This window comes from Hermetia illucens, chromosome 3 (assembly GCF_905115235.1).
Source record: "Hermetia illucens chromosome 3, iHerIll2.2.curated.20191125, whole genome shotgun sequence".
Classification (NCBI taxonomy): Eukaryota; Metazoa; Arthropoda; class Insecta; order Diptera; family Stratiomyidae; genus Hermetia; species Hermetia illucens.
In genome coordinates this window covers 139,062,430-139,074,772 of record NC_051851.1, presented here as the reverse complement: position 1 = coordinate 139,074,772, position 12,343 = coordinate 139,062,430, and the positions used below count along the sequence as shown (strand labels likewise).

Sequence of the window (12,343 nt, the reverse complement as noted above, 5' to 3'; positions counted from 1 at the left end):
TCTAAAAGAAGACGATGAATCTGTGAATTTGGTGGCCTCAGTAAAGATGTCAATTTGAATCACGGAACCAATGGAGTGTTTTATTTTTACAGGTGATTTGGGTCAATTGCTTCGAGGTGTTATGGCAGAGGCTAAGGATCTGGCAGGAGCTGAACGTTGCTCATTGTTTCTAGTCGATAAAGATACTGGCGAATTGGTATCGAAAGTGTTTGACGGCGATGAGGTAAAAGTTACATTATTTATAGATGGTCCGTGTGAAAGGATAATTTATATTATTTGCAGGCTACTCACGAGGTGCGTATTGAAGAAGGTAAAGGTATCGCTGGTCATGTAGCGATGACAGGAAAATTATTGAATATTCGAAATGCCTATCAACATCCCATGTTTTATAAAGGTGTGGATGAATTAACTGGATTTAAAACAAGGTAAGAAACTTTCTTTCATTTGAGTGAAAAGATAAATAGCATATTTATTGATTACTTACAGAAATATACTCTGCTTTCCTATCTGTGATGAAATCGGCACTATTGGAGTTGCTCAATTATGTAATAAGGTAAGTTTTTTGACAGTGTGCTCAAACAACTAAATTATATGAAATCTTGTTTTTTTTAATTCAGTACTTCTAATTTTAAATGAATGTTACTTGATCCCATCATTTTTTTCTGGCATTAGCCAAGGTTGTGGAAAAAGCCGGCTGAATAGGTTACGGTGGGCGGGTCACTTAATCCGTATAGATGAGGATGATCCAGCACGGAAAGTCTATAAGGATACTATCTATGGTAGAAAAAGAAGACGAGCAGACCATGCCTGAGATGGAGCGATGGCGTAGGTCAGGACGTCAGACAGCTTTTAGGCATATCGAATTGCTGGACCTCGGCGCAAAACCGGGATATCTAGAGTTCCTTATTAAGGCAGGCCTAACCCGGATACCGGTTGTTGCGCCGTTGATGATGATGATTAACCAAGATAGAGCTGTGATTCAACCCCACAATCAAATTAAGCGAAATGTGAAGGAACATATGGCAGGTGGAGCTATAAAGTAGTTTCTCCATTTCCGAGAACAGTCCTTAAATCTGTTTTTCTTTCGTTGTTTCACTCTTTCAGGATTTCTAGCCGATTTCTTATCTATAAGATGCTTCAATTTGATGTTAAATATTTTCGGGATATGTAAGACGGTACTATTCCTATATATCTTTTGAATCTTCACATCCATTTTTATGTCATCTGGAGCTTGTGGAGATAGCTTGCTTATTTTGACCGTATCTTTCCTATTCTATTTCTACCATTTTATCAAGTGATCTATCTTGTATAATCGGTGGGATACACACCACTCCTGGCTTAAAAGTTAATACAGCAAATGAGCTTTTCAAAAATAGATATTGCCCTTATAGACTTTCCGGGCTGGATCATCCTCATCCATACGGATTAAGTGACCCGCCCACCGTAACCTATTGAGCCGGATTTTAACCACAACCTGACGGTCGTGGTATCGCTCATAGATTTCGTCGTTATGTAGGCTACGGAATCGTCCATCTTCGTGTAAGAAACCAAAAATTCTTCAGAGGATTCTTCTCTCGAACGCGGCCAAGAGTTCGCAATTCTTCTTGCTAAGAACCCAAGTCTCCGAGGAATACAAGAGGACTGGCAAGATCATTGTCTTGTACAGTAAGAGCTTTGACCCTATGGTGAGACGTTCCGAGCGGAACAGTTTTCGTAAGCTGAAATAGGCTCTGTTGGCTGACAACAACCGTGCGCGGATTTCATCATCGTAGCTGTTATCGGTTGTGATTTTTGACCCTAGGATAGGAGAAATTATTAACGGTCTCAAAGTTGTATTCTCCTATCTTTATTATTCCTGTTTGACCAGTGTGGTTTGGTGTTGTTGGTTGGTTCGTTTTCGGTGCTGACGTTGCCACCATATATTTTGTCTTGCCTTCATTGATGTGCAGCCCAAGATCTCGTACCACCTGCTCGATCTGGATGAAGGCAATTTGCACGTCTCGGTCGTTCTTCCCATTATGTCGATATCGACAGCATAGGCCAGTAGTTGGGTGGACTTAAAGAGGATCGTACCTCTTGCATTTACCTCAGCATCACGGATCACTTTCTCGAGAGTCAGGGTAAAGAGGACGCATGATAGGACATCCCCTAGACCGTCTGTCTTAGACCGTTGTTGATGTCGAATGGTCTTGAGAGTGATCCTGTTGCTTTTATCTGGCCTCGCACATTAGTCAGGGTCAGTCTTATCAATTTCGTCGGGATACCGAGTTTTCTCATAGAGAATCTGTTGCTAATTTGCCTGGAGTAAAGTTTCTTTGGTAAGGGCCAATGATGTTCTGGGCGTATGGGGCTATCCGGTCTAGCAAGATAGTGGAGAATATCTTATAGATGGTACTCAGCAACGTGATATCTCTATAATTGCTCCACTGTGTGATATCTCCCTTCTTATGTATGAGACAGATAATGCCTCATTGCCAATCATCGGGTATTGATTCGCTGTCCCATACCTTGAGCACAAGTTTTTTTGTGAAGAACTGGATAAAGATGCAAATACGAAATTTGTCACCATATATTTACTACTTGAACATGCGTAGTAATTTTTCCAGCCCGATAGCATAGTTCATTATTAAAATACAGAGCAATTTATCCACCCTCCATAAAAAGAAATTTTTCTGCTACCACGCTAAAGGGCGCTGCGATCATCTTAAAGAAAAAAAGTAAACAGCATTTGAACGTGCTGACTTAACTACAGTCCGCAAACTAGGATTATTAAAAAATATTAAAAACTAGATTTTTGGTGCCGTGTTAAATTTTTTTTGTGAATTTTGGTGTTTTTTTGAAGGCTTCTTTAATGAATGAAAAAACTACTGAATGAATCGCAATTATCCTAGTTTGCGGACAGTAGAAGTATATTCAGAATAAGTGGTGAAAATTTCAAAGAATTTCTTTGGATAGATTTTGGGCTATGGTGGCAGCCGATTTTCAACATGCAGTTTCGAGAAAAACGCATTTGAAGAGTAGAATGTGATTTTTAGCCATAAAATCTTAACTGATCATCAATCTGCTACACCTAGTCCATAAACCTTAGGTTTCTTAATGAAACACATGCACAGCCTTGGCTTCAATTCTTGTGGTTTTAGTGAAGTCATTCGAACGTCATTCGGACCGATAAATACGAGCTTTATTACAGCGATCGTCATAAATCTGGCATGTGACGTATTACGTATTTAACACTATAGTTTCCGAATGACTCCGAATATCAAAAAATAACTTAGCCCATATATTCTACACTATATCTAGATACAATTGATGCAAAAAAATCGATTTCGCGGATCAGACACACGAGATGACCCCCCATATTACCCCTCATATTACGAAACGAATTATTAGCATTTGTTGCTGGTTAAGGCGTAATCCATGCGAATGCCAGTTGCATTCGCCGAGGATTTTTGTTTTCTTAATGAGGCCAATTCGAGGCTGGATGGCCTCATACAAATTATGGAATTTTAAAAAGGACAAACACTAAAGTAATTAATGGAAGACTTTCGATTTGAAATTTACTCGTATCGGTTGAGCGAGATCTCCGGAAATTGACTGGAAACGTTGCATTGATAAACTAAAGCTAGTATCGGAAAAGTCAATTGCATTCCACTCGGGCGATTAACGGAAAATGCCGTTTGTGGTGTGTTTAAAGTTTTCTTCTTGGATTTCGAGGAGTGTCGAAAGGGAACTATTTTTAGATAACATTGCCTGAATTTTCATCAGGATTCAGTAACAACCAGAAACAATCGAGCAATTTCTTGAGGCTTCCAGACGGTGGATCAAGTGATACCTTTGGAGCAGAGAATATAGAAACTTCCTACCACCTCGCAGCATTCCGTTGGCATTGAAAATGCTGTACCGATAGCGGCTTCATCCATTTGATGCGATCATGACCATACTTCACGTAAATCGGCCTAACTTCTAAATCTTTTACGCATACGACGTTGTAAAAAGTTACATCAGATCACGGTTAGCGACCTACCCATTGGCAGCAACATCGATGAAACGTTATATTTAGCTCAAGTAGTCCAGTTCATGGTCAACCCTGGTGAATTATGTACTGCGAATTGGAAACCCAGTTATGGCAGGGTTGAGAATAAATCCATAGAATATTTTAATGTTGTAAAGTGTAAGGAAAGCAAAGGGAGAACACCTGTTACTAGGCGCCGCCTTAGATGAATATTTATACTTCTCCTCCTTTTCATTGCATCAAAGAGGACCAAGATAGGCTTAAAATGTATAGTGTATAACTACTTCAATATTATGGCCTGAGGATGTTAAAGCAGGGTGGAAGGCGTCGATTAAGAATGTAATCGATCATAGATCTTCCCTCCCCATCGCGGCTCTCGGGTTCGGAGTTTTACGGCTCCATGTGCGCGATCGAGCTGTTATTTCTTTTTTTTTTTGTTTTTATGTCCACCTTTAGCTTGTTCCGTGTTTACTTCCGTTAGGTACGCGCAATATCCCTGCGTTAGTTTTTCAGGTTCAGGTTAGAAAGACACGTGAACGTGAAGCTCTTGTTAAATTAGATGTGAGGGACTGAAGTGTTCAAAAGACTCCTTCACATTCCCGAGCCTGACTATCAAAGAGGCAAGCAAGCGTGTGTCGAAGAAACACTTCGGTGGAACTCTACTAGTTGCGGCCGGATTTTCACAATCAATTTCGCTAAATTTTCACATTTTTGGAATAGCTCTTCCCTTTTGGTTGTCTTCGAATGGTCTTTTGGCTATTGCCCAATGCATTAGATCATTATAAATCATTTAAACCACCTGGAAAATTGCTACCCATTTTGGATGAATATATTGTGTGCAATATGCTTTAAAAACCCTCTTTCATAAATCTTTTGTACGTCAAGTTCTGTAATCGCGCAAGGCATAAAATGAATCCTTTTCAACTTTTTTAAGGTTTTGTGTAAACACAAAACCTTATTAAAATCGGTTTACCGTCTGTCTGTCCGTCTGTCTGTCTGTCTGTCTGTCCGTCACACGCATTTTTCTCGGAGACGGTTGTAGCGATTGACACTAAATTTGGTAGAAAAGTGGGAACTGTAAACGCTCACGTATACAGTGAGTTAAATCCTTTTACGTTGAATTTAAGGGGGGGCCCCCATACATGCAAAAGGGGGGTGTAAATTTTTTTTCATCAAATATAGTCATGTGGGGTATCAAATGAAAGGTCTCGATTAGTACTTTTCGAGGCCGGTCTTAGTTTTGACATTTGTTTGAAAGGTGGCGAGTGCGGGGGGTTGAAAGTGCTCATTCCTTTAAGGGGGCCATTCTCAGAAACTACCCAACCGAAAAATCTGAAAAAAAATCAGGGGGCTGCCACTATATGGTGCCTGGGCTCCGAAATACCTTCCATAGTGATATCTGTACAAATAAAGTTAATAATAGTATATTACTATAATTTTTAATAATTGACTGCAAAACCCCCCTTAAGTTCATGCTAGAACGACAAAATTTCACAACAATATAGAGTATAACATAGAGCATGATCTTACCAAGTTTGGTGGAAATCGCACTATTACTAACAAAGTTATAATACGTCAAAGTTCTGGCTTCTTCGCAAATTCAAGACTATGAATGTCAATATCATGCGAAAGTGGATATTCTCACATAATATATGGATATATTACGTGCTACATACTAAGAAATACACAAAACCTTTCGTACCTGAAGCGTCCAGCTTCCGGTTTCCCGACTTGTAATATTGCTGTTTAACATTTTTGTTCTCTTTTTAAATGACCTTTTTTTTCTCATTTTCTGGCCCATTATATTTGAAATGCTGGTATTTGGATAAAATTGGATTTTCTTAAACCCATTTAAGAACCATTCAAGCTTTATCTCGTTTCGTTTTTAAATCTTTAAATCTGTAATCCGGAGTAACACGTAAATTGGATGAGCTTTCAACAAGTACTTCGATTAATTTTTCTAATGGCACCCAACATTGCAGGAGTAAAAACCAGTTAATTTCTCTTCAATAAATTTTCATGATGACTAATCGTAAACATGTTACCATAAAACTTAGCATGGGGCAAATGTCCTTTGATATAGTTTATGAAACGGTTTGTAAAATTAATTATCCATTAGCCAGGCCATTGTCCAAGGAAGGGTCAACGTTGTTCTGTGGCAAACACATCGATGTTTGTGGTGTCATCCTAAATTAACTGAGTCATCAAGTGGTCGGCCTTTCATTATCAGCTGTATTCTATTTTGGAGACTGAGATGACTTCCTACAATACTATTTATCCATTAAGGGTTTGACCTATATTGCCAGCGTATCGAAGAGCTTTGATCGCGAAATTTAGTATATAAATAGAATCCATACATGTTTTGAATAAATCGTAGAAATTTCCGGCAATTTCGTAGTAATCTAACTTATTTCTAGAATAAATTAGCAGCCCCAAGATTATTCCATAGTATGTGGACAAACATCTAACCATTTTGTTCCATTCTGGTATCCTAGGAACACAGTCAATAACTTTGTATCAATATATTCCTCCGTATCTTTTAGTTGGGTTGCAGGACAACAAACCCATGGGTCCTTCCATAAAGTTAATAGTTTGCCATTCTAACAAATGATGAAGGGAGCCATTAAGCGTACACGAACGCACCCCAGCCTTCATTCCAATTACTATCTTTTTTACTATCGGCGAAAATATAATTTGCATTTAATTGTCGAAGTCGGTTGTTGTCATTAATTTAATATGAAACCAAACTATGGATTTATAGCCAATAACAGATATGGGAGTACGTGCCGGATTGGACATATCTGGTCAAGAACAGTGGCTCGCAACATGTATATATTGGGTTGGGGGAAAAGAAATGTCGTATTTTGGCAATAGACGGCGACACTTAAACATATCTTGTGTTGTACTTATCGCATCGGATCATACTATACGGCGATTTAAAGGCGACAATCTTAGTTAGTTATAGCGTGTCAAAGATGGAGTTCACCAAGCAAAGAATTCGTCATATTTTACGTTTTTACTACCTTTAATATCACCTCCCCTTTGTAGAAGAGCCATGTTGTTGTTCAAGTGCATTGCATAGTAACCCTAATGCGTCATCCTGAGATTCCTTATTATTCCCTCAATGCCGAATCTGATTATCTGACAATTTTATGATCGTACGTTTCAGTCTCAAGTTATAGCGCGTCAAAGATGGAGACCACTAGGGAAGAAATTCGTCATATTTTACATTTTTACTACCTGAGAGTTAAAAATGCAACCAAGGCGGACGAAAAAATTTGTGAAGTTTATGGGCCCGATACTGTAACTATTCGCACAGCACAGCGTTCTGGTGTAGTGGATGTCGAAGATACATCCCATACTGGTAGGCCAATCATCGTAGAAACTGATAAAATCATCCAAGTAGACCGGCATGTGAGCATTCGCTCGATTGGCCAGGAACTGGGTATAAACCATAAAACCGTTTGAAACCATTTGCAGGAAATTGGATTCTAAAAAAAACTGGATGTTTAGGTGCCACACGAGTTGACGCAAAAAATCTCTTGCACCGAATCAACGCCTGCGATATACTTTTGAAACGGAACGAATTCGATCCATTTTTGAAGCGGATGGTGACTGGCGATGAAAAGTTGATAACGTATGACAATCTCAAACGAAAAAGATTGTGGTCGAAGCGCGGCTAGCTGGCCCAAACCATCGCCAGCCATGACGGCCAGGATGGTTTTGCTGTGTGTTTGGTGGGATTGGAAGGGAATCATCCACTATGAGCTGCTCAACTATGACCAGACCCTCAATTCGGTCCTCTACTGTGAGCAACTCGATCGTTTGAAGCAGGCGACTGACCAGAAGCGTCCAGAATTGGTCAATAGGAATGGTGTTGTGATCCACCAGGACTACGCTCGGCCTCACACATCTTTGATGGTCCGCCAGAAGCTACGGGAGCTCGGATGAGATGTCCTATCGCACCCACCGTATAGTCCGGACCTGGCACCAAGTGATTACCATCTCTTTCGGTCCATGCAAAACTCTTTGGTGCTACTAAGTTGGCCTCAAAAGAGATTTGCGAAAACTGGATGTCTGAGTTTTTTGCAAATAAGAAGGGGTGGGTTTTATAAGGGGGGGATAATGAATGCCTTTTAAATGGCAACAAGTTTGCGAACGAAACGGCGCATATTTGACTTAAATCGGATAATTCTAAGTATGTTAAATAAAGCGTCAAATTTCGATCACAAACACGACATTTCTTTTTCCCCAACCCAAAGTTATCCATGTAAATCTACTTTAGGAATTAGAAATTCTGTGTCCCCTATGTATATTTTATATGCGGTACTTTTCTTGTTTGTACAATTTTTACATATAGCGATTTGCAGCGTCAGTCTGTATGATTTGGCCCTTTTCTTTTGGAACTCGTCGTGTATACAGCACAAAAGATCTATGACTGGCACATAACTTCTAGTAATATTTAAATTTGCAACCTAAGAGCTATTTTGGAACATGCATCAATGAATATTTCACTAATTCAAAGCAAAAAAAAAATTCACTGAGTCCTGTGATAGAAAAAGATACTCAAATCATTTTATGATCTCCGACAAAACGTTCTGCCGCAATAAAATCATGAGGACAATTCTGTCAGTTACAACATAACCTCCGAATAGTTCGGCACAGCTGATGTTATCTTTTTTCTGGAACAACATTGTGCAATATAAAGCACTCACCGTTCTAATCCGTATCTAAAACGAAACGTGGAATATACCTAATAAACTGATGAACTGACTTAATTGGATAAATTGCGTGACATTGTTATGGTATGTGACTATCGGATGCGAATCGAAATGGATATTAAGCACGAGATCTTTGATATCGACTGTTTTTCCAACGTTTATAGCCACGTAGTTCGCATGGTTACAATTGAATACTTAGGAAACAATTTACTAAATGGTATCTGTTTACGATTTGTTTGGCTGTTTTTAGATAGTATTATACATATGAGCATTTTTGTGTAGCTTTCATGAAATCTCTTAAGTAATAAAGATTTTTGATCGTCATGCAACAAATACATATATTGGGAAGAATCAATTATAGTAATTTAGCTTACCGCCACGGATATCTGTTTATTGAATAAGAATTATTTTCCAATTTTCGGTATCAATATCCTAGCTAAACAAAATAACGTGTACAATGGCAATTGATTTGAATCTCATGATGACAGCAGGCAACCACTAGAACCAACCGTGTACTAAACACGTGGTCTATCCCTTCCCTTTGATGTATAAGCAAACCCAATAAATGTTACTCTCATTGCTCAATTGCATAGTACAAGAATGGCAATGAAATATATAATGCTGACACACAGGATCACTTGGGGTTGACTCCTATAGATTAAATTACAGTTATTACTTTATAATATAATTTATAATACCTAATACCTCAGAGTCCATCCTTATGTGAATGAGTACCTGAGCAAATCAGGGTAATAATCTCGGGCGAGCGCAATGCTGACCACATTGCCTCCTAGTGTACCGTTACGGTCTTGAATGAAGTGCTCTAACACACTTCACAACAACTGATCCAACATGGATTGTTGCGCCAACGATTATTATTATTATTGTAGGTATTTTACCTAAATCCCCCACGGTTTCCCTTGATGTCGTGGGACTTTCGCACAGTCTGGTCCAAACCATACTGCATACGTGTTCGATGTTGCGGGGAGTACTCGTCGGATTCTCCCATTGGCCTACCACCGGGCACTACCACCAGCATCCCTTTAGTTTTTAAGTAGGTAGGATCGTCCGAGCCTAAATGCTCGGCACTTAGTGCTAGTATTAGGTAAAATCCGGCATCTGCCGAAATTGTGATAACTCGGAAATAATTTATAATAACAACAATAGCCGTAGCCGGTCCCTAGCCCGGTTGTGAAAGGAAGAGGGATGGATAGCTTCAGTCTGAATGGCTGTACGCCACCGCAGCGTCTCTGGGAGTAGGTGACGAAAATTCAGGAACTTTGCAGTCTTGCAGATTACTCACTGAAGAAGCCATCACCACACCTGGCAGTTAGGTATAAAATGCAAATTCATCTAGAAGAAGAAGAAGAAATTCAGGGTCCGGTACGGATACCTCATCTGACTTGGTGACTGGGTCGGGCTCTCGTGATGGACAGCATAACGTCGAAACTGCTAGTCGTGGGACAATTGGACGTCTAGGCGCCACGACGACCAGGAGCATTGCTTTGCCTGCTGCAGTTGTTTCGCCACAATCTGGCGACCACTTCAACAGAAATGAACCTCTTCATCATCCGCTCCTACTACGAAATAACGACGAGGGCGGGTACAACATCTTACCGCCCCTTGTTGCACCAGAGATTCGTCGAGCGTTTCCCGCAATTCGCGCGCGTGTCTGTGCAGCGAGCTGTAGACCAGTACCGCTTTATAACTCGCAGCGACACAATCCCGGCCATCATTAGGGATCGTGTTCGAGTTGATCAAGAGTCTATGGGGGCAGAGACGGCGGCATCAAAAACACCACGCTGCCCTGCAGACAACAGTTTCAGTATTCGCCGAAGCACTCTTCTCCACCGAGGTTTCCGCTGAGGTTCGGGACGAATTCCAAAGAGCGTGTATAAAATTTTCGGAAATGGATCCCTTGCATAGACCAGGTATTCCCAGGCTCTATTCATCTCCAGCAACTCGGAGAATTCTATCTCAAATCAATGATGAGATTGCATGATATGTTGCTGCTGCAACTGCATTCACTTCTGTATTATGGTGCAGTTACGGCTATCAGATTGCACGGTCAGAAGATTCGCTTTCGTGTTATTGGTTTGAGTGACCGACGAGATCCACCATGGAAAATTCGTCTGGAACGTCGGCGGGACTCACTAAGCCAAAACATTGCTAGACTGATTCAGATCAGCAGTGGCAATGCCAGCAGACGGGTGAGAAATAAAGTGCAGAGGGTTTACCGGAACTATGCCATCTCCAGCGAGACACCCGTAGTTTAAATTTTGAACACACCAAAGCAACAACTTTCTGTCATATGCAGTCGGTTACAACGGTATGGCGAAAGTTATTTCAGACGTGTCCAGAATGCAACATACGCGAGGAATCAGCCGAGCTTTTTCAGATCTCTCAACGAAACTCAACAGAGCGTCCAGACAGTACAGTTTTCGGTAACAGAAGCGAAGGAATACTGGGGCGGACTTTGGGGGTTACCCGCCCAGCATACTGAGCATGCTGAGTGGATCACCACCGAAGGCACTCGCCGTGCCAATACGCTTGGCATGAATTTTACGGATGTTACCAAAAGGGAAGTTCGACGAGCCATAAACAACTCGAAACACTGGAGGAGCCCAGGTCTGGAGCCAGTTCAGAACTTTTGGTACAAAAAATTTAATCAGCATACATGGTTGGTTGGCACACAGCGGGGATTACCTACCTTATCCTTAAGAAAGTCACGGTGTAGTACCCCGCGGAAACAAGACCGCTTACTTGCTTACCAACCCTCTACAAATTCTTAAAGTCCATTATTAGTGAAAGGGTCAATGTGTACCTCAAGACCAACAACTTTATGTCCGAGGAGCAGAAGGGCTGCCGGGTTGGGTCAACGGGTTACAAGGAGCAACTCATTATCGACTCGGTAATTGTAGGAGAAGCAACTAGAGGCCATAGAAACCTCTTTAGTTGCTATATTGATTATGTCAAGGCTTTTGATAGTGTTCCGCATACCTGGCTAATTAATGTCCTACATCTGTATCCCATTGATCCGAAACTAATAGTTGTCTCTCCACTGTTATGGCTCTTGGTAATGGATACCCTGCTGTGGCTCCTGGAGGACAAAAAAGTCTTCGCGCAAGCATTTGCGGACGACCTAGCCGTAATAATTACCGGAAAGTTTGTGGACACAGTATGTGACCGCTTGAATGCAACTCTGCATGAAATCCACAGCTGGTGCTTCCGCAATGGACTCACGGTGAACGCTAGGAAGACTGGACTAGTTATGTTCACTAGGGACGTCAGGTGGGGCAGCTATACGCTACCCACTTTAGCAGGGGCGGAAATCCAGCTGGCACAAACAGTCAAGTACTTAGGACTTTCGACTCCAAGTTAACGGGAAAGCATCATATCCAGGAACAATATCAGAAATCTCGCACATTGTTCTGGTGATGTAGGAATGCGATAGGTAAGACCTGGGGACTTTCACCCAAACGGATATACTGGATGTATACATCCATAATAAAACGCATTTTGATGTATGCATGCATCGTCTGGTAGCCAAGACTGAACTTTGCTAACAGCAGGAAGCTGCTAACGCAAATTCAGAGACTTGGTTGCCTAA

General features: G+C 40.9%; 1 protein-coding gene across 1 annotated transcript in view; it reads left to right on the top strand.

Moving 5' to 3' along the window:
* The window catches only part of LOC119652330 (cGMP-dependent 3',5'-cyclic phosphodiesterase-like), a 291,653-nt gene that overhangs the window by 256,183 nt on the left and 23,127 nt on the right, over window positions 1-12,343 (top strand). Inside the window, exons 6-8 of the mRNA XM_038056342.1 lie at window positions 93-223; window positions 283-425; window positions 487-553. Of these exons, the coding sequence (XP_037912270.1) occupies window positions 93-223; window positions 283-425; window positions 487-553 (341 nt within the window). The remainder of the gene's footprint in view (window positions 1-92; window positions 224-282; window positions 426-486; window positions 554-12,343) is intronic.